The sequence below is a fragment of the Lactuca saligna genome, chromosome 1 (assembly GCF_052625555.1).
Source record: "Lactuca saligna cultivar CGN05327 chromosome 1, ASM5262555v1, whole genome shotgun sequence".
Lineage (NCBI taxonomy): Eukaryota > Viridiplantae > Streptophyta > Magnoliopsida > Asterales > Asteraceae > Lactuca > Lactuca saligna.
Window position 1 is genome coordinate 41234194 of NC_136417.1, and position 13672 is coordinate 41247865.

The 13672-nt window shown below is 38.4% G+C and overlaps 1 protein-coding gene across 1 annotated transcript; it reads left to right on the forward strand.

Annotated features, from left to right (window-relative positions):
- The first annotated feature begins 3563 nt into the window (after positions 1-3563).
- Positions 3564-7576, forward strand: LOC145033855 (serine/threonine-protein kinase CTR1-like). The gene is made up of 14 exons (XM_078982358.1): positions 3564-4306; positions 4396-4697; positions 4785-4929; positions 5011-5114; positions 5199-5407; positions 5493-5734; positions 5810-5881; positions 5958-6058; positions 6140-6224; positions 6299-6397; positions 6468-6536; positions 6615-6746; positions 6833-6927; positions 7182-7576. The coding sequence occupies exons 1-14, from the start codon at positions 3704-3706 to the stop codon at positions 7297-7299; spliced, it is 2376 nt and encodes a 791-aa protein (XP_078838484.1). The 5' UTR covers positions 3564-3703; the 3' UTR covers positions 7300-7576.
- Positions 7577-13672: the final 6096 nt, after the last annotated feature.

Sequence of the window (13672 nt, forward strand, 5' to 3'; positions counted from 1 at the left end):
TTTGGTATATTGAATATTTTTATTATTTATATTATTTATTTTTTTGTTTTATATAATTTTAAAAAGAAAAAAAGTTTATTTTTTCTGTATGACTTTATTTCAAGAAGAGGTTACATGTGAACATGAACCGCTCATTACATGTGAAATCCTATCCTAAAGAATGAACTTTTTGTTCTATTTCAATAGAAACATCATGCTAATGTACCTGAGAATCCATAAATATGAATAAATATGGAGATCGTTTTTAGACTTTTACTGATCACATGGTCGTAAATAAGTCAAAAGGAAAACACAATCACAGTCATAAATTCAGAATTCAAGCTTATTTAGCTTAACCAAAGATAGAAAATAAACATTTTGACAAAAAAAAAAAAAAAAAAATTAGTGTAATACATCTAATGCATGTTTTTAAACCAAATATCAAAAGCAACATAGATATTATTAGTCAATTTTTACATTCTTTTACTCCGATTCTTCATAAACAATGTATTGACTTCTATTATGTTTAAATAGCTTTGGATAAAGGAATGTATAAATGTGTCGTTGCTAATACTATATAATACTTATTTCTTAATTTATTACGATAGAAATAAATCGATTACTTATCGTATTGCGCAAACAATTTTTATCAACTTAATTACTGAAAATACAGGCTCCACGAGGATGTTGCAATGGACAAAATCCATGTTAATTGCAATAGAAGACATACCATTAGAGTATGTTTGTTGTTTCAACCATCATCGTGTACAAACCCATAAAATGTGTGTCAATCTAGATGTCATCATATAATAGCTAATTTACTTTTCCCAACGTTAGGTGTGTTTATACACACATGTTATTGTCAAGTAGACTCTTGTCTATGATTGAATAAAATATATTAATTTTGAAGTGGTGTAGGTAGTTAATTGTGAGTTGAATAAAATAAATTAAAGAAACACTAGTTAAATTGTGATCGAATAAATTTATTTAAAGTTAAATAAATAATAGAAATAGCAAAAATATAATCATAAAAAGTGAATTGAATGAATTTAATAAATTAAATACTCAAAAAATGTCAAAGTTTAGAAAATTAGAATTTACATGGATAAACTATGGAAATACTATATGTAATATTATTTAACTCGTTTAACCTCAAATCTCTAGTTATCTTCTTCATTTTGTAACCTAGGGTTTGGATTCTATTCTAATTCGGTTTTCTAAGGAGTTTATTTTGTTAGATTGAGCCTTTTGTACATTAATATGCCATCAACATCCATTGATGTTGCTTCAAATATAGTCATAAGTGGTTTTAAAGCTTATGAACCCTCGATTGGTAGTTATTCATTTATGAGCTTTTTAGAAATAAAATTAGTAATTAGATTAGCTTATAAATATGCTCTTGGATGTTCAATTTTGGTGATGAAATATAAAAAATGAAGTTAACAACACTTAACTTGTCATGAGAATGGTTTCAAGCAAATTTTGGAGAGTCATGAGTTTATTTGATGATTGAATCCAAATTTGCATTTGAATATGTTTGATAGTTAGATTATCAAACTTTTTTTTTCGATAATCTAAATGTGTCACACTAATGTTTTCATTTGTTTGTGGATCATGTAACTGCAAACTGAAATCTTTTTCAAGGAGTAAATTGGTGTTAAATCTGACTAAAATTAAGCAATCAAATGTGCATATTAACCCTAAAATTAGAGTCCATTTATCCATTCATCGTAGCATTCGTAAATTGATTACATCAGTATTTCAGCATAGCATTCACATTCGCAATATGGTGGTGAAATTATGGTTTTCTCCATAGCATTCAATCAATATTCCATTATTCAGTTGTATGTAAGTTGAAAGATGATAAATGCCTTTTTTCCGCGACATCGAGAGGCATGTCATTGCAAAAATGTATCAAGCTCTGGTATGTTTCGAGATAGAGATGATTGATGTGGTGGACAAGGAGAAGAGGAGGGAGATGGTAATGAATCGAATCATTGTCGGGGGATATGATATAATGAAGTTTGGGATAAAGATGCTCGATTAGAAAACATTATCAAAATCGATTTTTTTTAATATACTTTTCCTACGTTATATGACAACTAGATAACCAAAAAGGTTCCGGTGAAACAGTTAGCATTGAACAAAATTAGAAAATATAATGTTCGGTTTAGAATAAAACTAATGCAATGTCAAAATTAAAAATAAAAATAAAGAATGATAATATTCAAAAAAAAATATTTTAGGTGCATTGCATAAATGAAAGGGGATACATCTATATACGAAAGTGACAAAGGAACAAATGAATGTGGTTTTCTCTTGGATTTTCTGGGCTACCGAAATTAATGGAAACCTCAGAAATCATCTAGGCAATAATAGTGAGATTATACCTCCAATCTCTTCAACATTTTGTCGATAAATAAAGATAAAGAGAAAATAATCAATGTAAACCATCCACCGACCAAATCTTTTCTTGATTACACTCAACACGGGCCATATTCATTTAGCCTATATAGACACAGCTCGTGTCCGGCCCAAAACTACTTCTCTGCAGTTTTTTGGTAATTTGATACAAAATGAATTTGTGTATCTAAGAGATAACACAATTATATATATATATATATATATATATATATATATATATATATATATATATATATATATATATATATATATATATATATATATATATATATATATATATATATATATATAGGGTTAGGTTCATTTGAGACCACCTATATTTTGTGAGACCGTGAGATGCATTTTTTTATTTATTTATTATTTTTTTTATTTATTTTTATTTTTTTAGTTAATTCATGTTCAGAAAAAAATATTTAAATTTTTTTTTTTGATTTTTCCATTTATTTTGCATTTTAAAATTATTTTTAGAATATGTACAGTGTAATATTCTATTTAGAATATTTCACGTATTTTTCAAAAAAAATAGAATTTTTTTTTATTTTTTTTTTAATTTTTTTAGTTAATTCAAGTTCCGAAAATAATATTTAAAAAAAAAATTTTTAGATTTTTCCATTTATTTTGCATTTTAAAATTATTTTTTAAAATATGTCAGTATAATATTCTATTTAGAATATTTCACGTATTTTTAAAAAAAAAAACGGAATTTTTATATTTTTTTTTATATATTTTTATATTTTTTTTAGTTAATTCAAGTTCCGAAAATAATATTTAAAAAAAGAATTTTTGGATTTTTCCATTTATTTTGCATTTTAAAATTATTTTTAGATTTGGTCTCACGGTCTCACAAAATTAGAATGGTCTCAAATGAACCTAAATCTATATATATATATATATATATATATATATATATATATATATATATATATATATATATATATATATATATATATATATATATATATATATATATATATATATAAAACGTGTATGAATCAGCTGTATTTAAAAATTTAACAAGGTTTGTGGGACGCCAACATGATGTTTCAACTCTTTTCAAACGGGTACTTTTACGTTTTTACCCTTTGAAACATCCCCTTTAGCCCTTTTGAATGAACGCAAAATTCTTTGCACTGACTCATAAATGATCCAAGGATCGTAAGACCCTTGATTTTACGATTTTGCCCTTCGAAACATCCCCCCTTTCCCCCACAATAACGGAAACAAAATTCTGTCGTCTTCACAGAGAATCTCCATTGTAACTTTTAAGGGTTGAGTAGCGTAAAGTCACTGAGTTTTGTTCATGGAAATACCTGCTGGACGATCGAATTACACTTTATTGACTCAAATTCCCGACGACAACCTCCAACATACTCTTCCGGCGAAGTTTTCCGGCGGAACTGGTAGAGTTGGATACGAGTTACCGAAGAAGAGCGAAAGAGGAGGATTTGATTGGGACTTGATAAACTTGACTACCGATCAGAGGATGCAGCAGAATTGGCAGTTGCCATTTCCCGCGCCAATTGGTGGCTTACAGAGACAATCGAGTGGGAGTAGCTATGCTGAAAGCTCTTTATCTGGTGATTGCTTCGGTCCGTCCTTGTCAGCTGCGACGAGCAGTGGTGGTGGCGATCATGATGCTTACATTCATTTGCCTGATGCCGGTGATTGCGAGGCGTTGAGGTGGGAGATGACGGAGGCGGGCGGTGGTGTTGTTGTTGGTGGAATGTATTCTTCGTTGAAAAGTTGGGCACAACAAACGGAGGAGGGTTATCAATTGCAGTTGGCTTTGGCGCTGCGGCTTTCATCAGAAGCTACTTGCGCGGATGATCCTAATTTACTAGACCATGTGTCTGTTGAAGCTGCATCTGTGTCTTCTGCAGAAGCTCTATCACATCGATTCTGGGTATGTCCTTTTGTACATCCTACTCAATAGCACTATGATACAACTTGATAACTGGCTGTACTCATACTCTATGAGTAATTTTGTATCAGGCAAATGGTTGCTTATCTTACTTTGACAAGGTCCCAGATGGATTTTACTTTATTCATGGAATGGATCCATACGTATGGTCAGTATGCAGTAATCCTCAAGAGAGTGGACGAATTCCATCACTGGAGTCTCTAAAAGTTGTTAATTCTGCGACTGAATCTGCATTTGAAGCAATCGTCATTGACAGAATTGGTGATCCTAGCCTCATGCAACTACAGAACCAAACTCATAGCATTTATTCTAATAGCTTAACCACAACCGAAGTTGTTGAGCAACTTGCAAAGCTTGTTTGCAATCAAATGGGGTGAGTATTCAGCTCATTATGTACTTCATAAAAGCTTTGGCATATCTTCTATACTATCTTATAGACGAAATTTCTTTCCTTCACAAGAGGTGTAGCTTCAACAGGAGAAAATGAGTTGGTTCCATTGTGGAAGAAGTTCAGTGATGACCTCAAGAAACATCTAGGATCTATTCTACTTCCCATTGGTAGACTCTCTATTGGCCTTTGCAGACATCGAGCTATACTATTTAAAGTATGTTTCTGTTGTAGTGTTGGACTTTTATTAGAATCAAACGGATGTCTTATTATGTAAACTTTCTTATGACTTATACAGGTCTTAGCTGAGACCATTGGTTTACCATGTCGAATAGCTAAAGGTTGCAAATATTGCAGAAGAGATGATGCTTCATCTTGCCTTGTTCGTATGGGCATTGACAAGTAAACAAACATGGGAATTCATTGCTTTGATGCTTTCAGATTACTCACTTATGTGAAACTGATGTCCAATTCTTTTATTTTTAGGGAGGTGCTTGTTGATCTAATTGGAAACCCTGGTTGCCTCTATGAACCTGACTCTCTAATAAATGGTCCATCTTCCATCTCAATCTTTTCACCACTTCGGTTTCCACGTTCTACACATATTGACTCCACAGTTGACTTTGAGTCAATTGCCAAACACTACTTTCAAGACTCTGAATCATTAAATCTGGTATTTGAAGATCCACCTACTGGTAAAGATTCTTATAAATGCTTCAACTATACAAATTGCTTCAAAACATTGAAGATTTAAGTGTATTCTTCTTTTCTTGTTTGTAGGTGATGGAGGTGTAGGGGATGCAGTTCATCCTCAACAATCTGATAGACATGATGTTGATATCAATATGTCTGGTCTAGTGAACAACAATGAATTTAATCCAACAAGAATGGTCGAAAATGCCCCTTTACAACATACTCTTAATGCAGATGTTTTTGACATTCCATGGACTGATATGGTTTTAAAAGAGAAAATCGGGGCAGGTTCTTTTGGTACTGTTCATCGTGCTGAATGGAATGGTGAAGTAAGTAGTAACTCAGTCGTTATTTTTTTATTTTTTATTAAACGTGTAATTTTTCTTTATAATTCTAAATTCCAGGATGTTGCTGTGAAGTCTGTGTTCTTAGAACAAGATTTTCATCCGGGAAAATTCAACGAATTCTGGCGGGAGGTATTTTTTTTTTTTTTTAATATTTATTTTTCTTGAAATTGTTTTTATGACTTTTATGCTACTCTTTGTTTTATAGGTTGCAATAATGAGACGCCTGCAGCATCCAAATATTGTTCTTTTTATGGGTGTTGTCACTGAGCCTCCAAATATGTCGATTGTCACTGAATATTTATCAAGGTCCGATTTTATTTTTATCACAGATTTTTTATAAAATGTACAATAACCTAACTTTATGGTTTTATTTATATTGAATTACAGAGGTAGTTTATTTAGGCTTTTACACAAACCTGGTCCAAAAAAGATCTTGGATGAGCGACATCGCCTCAAGATGGCTTTTGATGTGGTAAATTAAATTCTATGCTGTTTATAAACAATATAATGATAATGATTAATGTCTCCTTTTTTTTATATATATAGGCAAAAGGAATGAATTATCTTCATAAACGCAATCCTCCCATTGTTCATCGAGATTTAAAATCCCCCAATCTTTTAGTTGACAAAAATTATACAGTGAAGGTAAACTTGTGATGCAATTTTAGGTAATAAATTATATAGAATATATTATTTATTCTGATTCGTTAATCAGGTATCTGATTTTGGCTTATCTCGATTGAAAGCAAATACATTTCTTTCATCCAAGTCTGCAGCTGGAACAGTGAGTTCTTTTTTACTCGACTCTATTTCTATTTTTGTAAACTGTTTGTGTATTAATTATAAATTATATTTATAACAGCCACAATGGATGGCACCAGAGGTGTTAAACGATGAACCATCAAATGAAAAATCAGATGTGTATAGTTTTGGTGTTATTTTGTGGGAGCTTATTACTTTACAAGAACCTTGGAGTAATCTAAATGCTGCTCAGGTTTGTGCCATTTATTAATCTTTAATCTTTATTAAAAACTAAATTACTCCAACATTTTTTTTATTATATATATTTTTGGTTTATAGGTTGTGGCAGCAGTAGGGTATAGACACAAAAGGCTTGAGATCCCTCATAATGTAAATCGTCAAATAGCAGCCTTGATAGAAGCTTGTTGGGCAAAGTGAGTTCAATGCCATTTCATGTAGACTATATAGGGCTATTTTTGTCTTTTGTACACAAACAAGAGACTAGAGACTGTCCCATCTTTTTCATTTCGGCAATGACCCATGGAAACGGTACAATCTATTGTGTGTTTGTCTCTTGTCCTGTCCCAGTCCAGTTCAGTCCCTATCCCAGTCCTATCAGATCAACATCAATACAGTACAACCTGTTGTGTCTTGTCATGTCTTGATGAAAAGTTGATATATATTGCAGGGAGCCGTGGAAGCGGCCATCTTTTACAAGTATAATGGAATCTTTGAGACCATTGATAAAACCTCTTACTCCTCAAGCAAGTGGTATGTTTCGGTACTATCATGATGATGTCAAATGATTGCAACTTTGCGATAGCAGAGGATATTGAGAGTGAATAAATAGTTGTATGAGTCTAGATTACGCATCTTATGGAGTGGATTTAACCAATTATATCAACTTTATGGCGTTGATTAACTTGGTGGCGAAGTCCAAGTTATATAGTAATCAAATGTGGTTAACTTTTTAATGTGTTTATCAAAGATAGTTATGCAGTATAGTAATAACAGTGATGTCGAAATTTTTGTTAATATTGTAACTAGTATGTCTCATAATAAAGTACAATTGTTTGTTGGTAATCATGTTGTGGAAAGTGATGTTAGTCGATTTGTTGGGGAAAACCATTTGGTGGCAATGGCTTGTCTGGTGCCGAAAGTAAACAAATATGTAAGTTATTACCTATGATGTTGATTCATATAGACCTAAGGTATGAAAAACAAAATGCATAAGGTCTATACATGGAATGATGTTAGGTATATGTTGCACCCGATCCCTGTATGCATTTAATTCGAAGTATTCTTATATTTTTCTCTGAGACTCGACGAGTTGGAGGCCCGACTCGTCGAGTAGAGTTGGGATCCGCAGACATTTTAAGTAACCTAATCGACGAGTCAGTAGACTAACTCAGCAAGTAGGTGTTGTGCGAGTAAAACCCTGAATATGAGGGTTTGCACCCTATTTAAACCACTTATTCAGCCTTCATCGTCCCTTGTGCTCTCAGAACACCTCATATCGAAACCCTAATCGTTTTTGTGAAGATCTAACGTCCTTTTGGTGCATTTGGTGACTTGTGAAGGTTGAGAAGAAAAAGGAAACTTGAGAGTTCGAATTGGGGCTTGGGGATTCAAAGATCTAGTACCATCTTCAGCCTAATCCAGGTAAATACCCCTGTCTTGGTCTTCCATTTGCTTAATCATCTTTAAGGTTTAGATTTTTGGGTGCATTTAAGGTTTTTAAGCCATTTTCAGGATTGTTAAGTGATTCATGGGCTACTACTTCAGATCTGAGTCATGGGAGGGGCCTCATGGCATAAAGGTGCCAACCTTATGGCCATTAGGGCCCCATGCATCCACTAGATCACTTTTGATAGCTTTTTGGGCCAAAGACTCCTTGCATGTGCACCAAGTTGGAAACTTTACGTGCAAAATTGACATTAAGGGACTAGATCTATAGTCTTGATGTGTTAAGACCCCTGATAATCGAATGTATGAAGTTGAACAAAGAGGGACTCGGCGAGTCATTGGAGTGTCTCGGTGAGTCGGGACGCTTTTTCCCCAAAATTGTCTTCTGGAAACAGTTTCGGTTGAGTGGAAGGAACACTCAGCCTGCTAAGGGTTTGTTTTGGACCTGGAAATCATAGGACTTGGCGAGTGTATAAACAGACTCGACGAGTCCAAGACAACCTCCCAACCCTTTAAGATAGACTCGACGAGTTGTTCATACAACTCGGCGAGTTGCAGACTGGACATGTTCATATGATGAAGGTGAACTCGACAAGTTGTTCATACAACTCGGCGAGTCAGATGAAGGTTCATTTGATGTCATTCTAGAAGGAGAACTTGTCGAGTCATTGCTAAACTCGACGGGTAGAGTTGGGTGGGGCTCAGATGAAAGGATAAGGACTCGGTGAGTTGGCGGCCCAACTCGGCGAGTCAGGTCAACTGGAAGTTGACTTTGATCCGGATATTGACTTTGGCCAGGGGTAAAATGGTTATTTTACCCTAAGAGTAGTTATCAACCTCTAATTAAGTGTTATGTGTCTCTGATAGCCGGAAGCCATCAGAGCAGTTGTTAGAGATTCCCTCTGCGAGATTCGAAACGCAATTTACAAGGTGAGTTACCTTCCAGTAACGATGGGTCTAAGGCCACAATGTCGGCCCACCAGTAGGAGTTGTATGTTAGATTATTGTCTTTGTGATATTCATCTAGGTGTGTTGCTACCTGAAATGTTTATGTGCTAGTTTGGTATGCTTTATGCGGTAGTAGTAGTATGAGGGGAATAGTCCCCAACTTCGATTGTTAGGACCGAGGGGTAAGTCGGACACTCCGGAATGTCTGACAGGGTAGGTCGAGCACCCCGGTATGCTCAGCGGGGTAGGTCGGGAACCCTGGTATGCATGGCATGGCGTAGGTCGGGCATCCCGGTATGCCTGATAGTATGTGTTATTGTATGTGTGGTATGATAGGGGAACTCACTAAGCTTCGTACTTACAGTTTTCTGTTTGTTTCATGTACCTCTTCAGCGAAGGGGAAGGAGCTAGCGCAGTAGCTGCACATCACACTCATACAAGATTTCGCATTTTAGATCTATGAGATTGTACTCTGATTTTATTGCTACTTATGATATGAGACATGTATGATGGTTTATGGATTTATATTGATATCGACAATGTTTTTAGTAAAATATTTTATAATCTACTTAATTGAAAAACGGAATTTTTGGACTCGAAATTTGGGATGTTACAAGTTGGTATCAGAACCTTGGTTTGATGGATTTGGGCACACTCTTGGGTGTATCTGAACTCAAACTAAGGACTTGGTATGAAAATTTTCAAAATTAAGATCATTCTATAACAGAAGTTTGAAAAGAGAAAAGAACTTTGAAAAGAACAAGGTGTGTGATGTGCACGACCGACCGAGCTCAAGTAAGTTTTCCCCAACTTACCCATACAAGTTTATGTTATTTTATGATATGTTTATTAGAACTGCATGCTAGATTAGGACTAAGGATCTAGGAGGATGCCCTGTGTGCATGTTATAGGTGTTTGAGCTATATGAATTGCATGCTAGTACCGATTCCTGAGTAGAAAATAAAACAGTGTGATTGGATTATGTGGCCAACTTTCCATTATCCGAATGTTGCTTGCTTTGTGCTTTGTGGGGCTCTTAGCAGTATGACCTAACAATTAAGTGAATATGCTAAGTCACACGTGGTACAGGATGGATAATCTCAAAGTGTTGGATTTGACCCTATTGCGCAGCTCTTGTTTGAGTCTAACCGTCATAGGGATGAGTCCTTTACTCGAAGGATTATCTTATCTCTGTTGCATGTGGCTATATTCATGAGGTAGTTAGATTATACTGGTGGGAAGTCTTTCAGTAGCTGAGGATGGGGCGGATCGGTGATATACCCTAGGGCAAGCCTAGGATGAGAGTAATGTTGGGAGCAATATTAGTAGTATAAGGGACTTGGGAGAGCCGAAGAAATCCTTGAGGAAAATACGAATAGATGTGGAAGGTAGTATGGTCCCGTACTACTGAAAGCAGAGGATCCGTACTCGAGTCAAGGAGGGTTGAGATGAAACCAGGAAACGTGTAGAGTGTGTGAGACCCCCGAGACTATGTTTGGGTTCTAACAGCTATGTGTTTTGTTTCAGAACGGTGATGATTACACGACATGGAGGGGGAGGTTCAGGATCGGGATCCGGATCAGGGTTCAGCTCGGGGGCAGGTGCTGATCCGATTGGTGAGGGACTGTGTGAGTTCATTACTTCTAAGATCACGAGAGGCACCCTTGAGTCGACCCCGGTGATTTTCGGGACGATCAAGGAAGGGATTATCGAGTTGATGTAGGATCGCCTCGGGCATTTCGGAGTGACTGGGCGTCTAGCCAGTCAGGAGTGTATACACTGTCCTTTAAGGATTTCAGGGTATGTGGTGCGCCAGACTTCCACGGGGTGAATGACCCCATCACTGCCAGGAGGTGGATTGCAGATATGAAGTATGCTCAGTTGACTAGCTTCTGCCCTGAGGGTCGAAGGTACGGTATGCTGTTGGGTGTTTGAGGGACATGGCAAAGGATTGGTGGGATTCAGTTGGTGATTCGTTGGGAGCCTCAGCGGTGGAGGCTATGACCTGGCCCAACTATGTGACCAGGTTTAGGGTCGAGTTTACGCCGGCTGTGGAGATTCAGTAGCTGGTTAGGGAGTTCCTGGACATGAGACAGACTACCGAGACGGTGGCGAAGATTACCGCCAAGTTTCGAGATAGGGCCTTATTGGTACCTCAGTACGCAGGGGATGAGGATATGAGGAGGACCCGCTATCATGACATGTTAAGAGTTGATATCCGGGAGCATGTCAGCTTTTCAGCATGTCCGACCCTGGATTCTATGATTGCTAGGGCGAAGGAGATGGAGATTGATCTGGAGCACATCCAGAAGAGGAAGGTGGAGGAGGGACAGATGACTGGGGTTTCAGGGAAGAAACCCAAGGGATCCGACGTTGGGTCGAAGGGCCATCAGGGTCGGAGCCGTTGCGGAAAGTGCGACAAGTCGCACGAGGGGGCGTGTAGACTGGGGTCGTCAGGCTGCTATAAGTGCGGCAGAGTTGGGCACTTTAGCAGGGATTGTACTGCCAACTCTCCCACGTTCTAGACATCAGACCTGATTTGCTTTCATTGCAATCAGAAGGGCCACATGAGGGCTAATTGCCCTCAATTGGCAGCAACAACGCCAGTGAAGGCGCCAGCCCCAACGACTCTGCGGATCACTGATGGACGACAGGGCAAGGCTGAGGCTCCAGTGATGAGGAGTCGGGCCTTTCAGTTGACTACTGAGGAGGCACGCACCGCACTGGATGTGGTGACAGGTATGATTTCTTCTCCCTAGCTTTTATTTTATGTTGCTTATGATTTTGATGTGCCATGTAATATGTCTTGTTTAGGATTGTTCCATGTGAATGATATCCCAGTTCAGGTGTTGTTCGATTCGGGCGCTACCTTATCATTTGTCTCCCTTGCGCTTAGCAGGAGGTTCCTTGAGCCTTCGGGCATGTTGGATTGCCCTTTAGAGGTTGATATTGTCGATGATCGATCAGTGCGAGCATCATCAGTTTTTAGAGACTGTGTATTGAGGCTATTCGAGGAGCGCTACCTAGTAGACTTGGATCCTATACCGTTGCGTGGGAACAAGGTGATTATAAGCATGGATTGGTTGAGCCCTAATGGGGTGGTGATAGACTACACATAACAGCTAGTGCGAGTCAGGATCGCAAGTGGGGGAGAGTTGGTGATCCACGGCGAGAGGCCACATCGTGGACCCACATTATGTTTAGCAGCGAGGGCTAGGCATTACCTACAGCAGGGTTGTGCTAGGTATGTCGTATGTGTAATGGATACTCGAGAGGCGGGTAAGGCGATGGTGAGCGATGTTTCGGTGGTGCGGGACTACGCGGATGTGTTCCCAGAGGAGCTTCCTGTGATACCTTCCGCTGGGGGCCTGAGCAGCAGGCAGTGTTCGAGACACTGAGACAAAGATTGTGCGAGGCGCCGATCTTAGCCCTGCCAGAAGGCGTATAGGATTTTGTTGTGTATTGCGACGCATCTGTTACGAGTTTGGGCGATGTATTGATGCAGAAAGAGCATGTCATCGCCTACGCCTCAAGGCAGTTGAATCCCCACGAGGCGAACCACACAACGCACGATTTGGAGTTGGGGGTAGTCGTCTTCGCCCTAAAAATTTGGCAACAATACCTCTATGGGGTCCTATGTACCATTTACATGAACCATAAGAGTTTGAGGTACCTCATGTATTAGCCGAATGTGAACATGAGCCAGCGTCGGTGGTTGGATGTGGTGAAGGATTACGATTGTGAGATCCTTTACCACCCGGGGAAGGCCAATGTGGTGGTCGATGTGTTGAGCCATAAGACAGCGCCGATCAGAGACATTTGCATGCGGATGACAGTAGTGAATCCACTCTTGGAACAGATCCGAGAGGCCCAGCAGGAGGCTATGAAGGAGGAACATCGGAAGAGCGATCGTATTGTGGGACAGGTTTCATCCTTCTACTATAATAGTCGGGGGGTTATTGACTCTTCACCGTAGGGTGTGAGTCCCCTACCATGGATGCGTGCGTCAGATATTGATGGATGAGGCGCACAAATCCAGGTTTTCTATCCACCCTGGGCGACGAAGATGTATATGGATCTTTGTCGTGACTATTGGTGGCCCTGCTTGAAGCGGGATGTAGCATGGTATATGGAGCGGTGCATGACTTGTAGGAAGGTCAAGGCCGAGCACCAGAGGCCACATGGCAAGATGCATCCGTTGGATATTCCCATGTGAAAATGGGAAGATATTACCATGGATTTCATCACTAAACTCCCCAGGACGGCGCGGGGAGTGGATTCCATGTGAGTCATCGTGGATCAATTGACCAAGAGTACCCATTTTATACCGATCCAAGAGAGTATATCGGTCGACAAGTTGGCCGACATCTACATTCGAGAGGTGGTGGCTCAACACGGAGTGCCGGTCTCCGTGATTTCTGACAGGGATGTACGGTTCACTTCCAGATTTTGGAAGAAATTCCACGACGAGTTGGGTACACGTCTACACTTTAGCACCGCTTTTCACCCACAGACGGATGGTCAGAGCGAGCGGACCATCCAGAC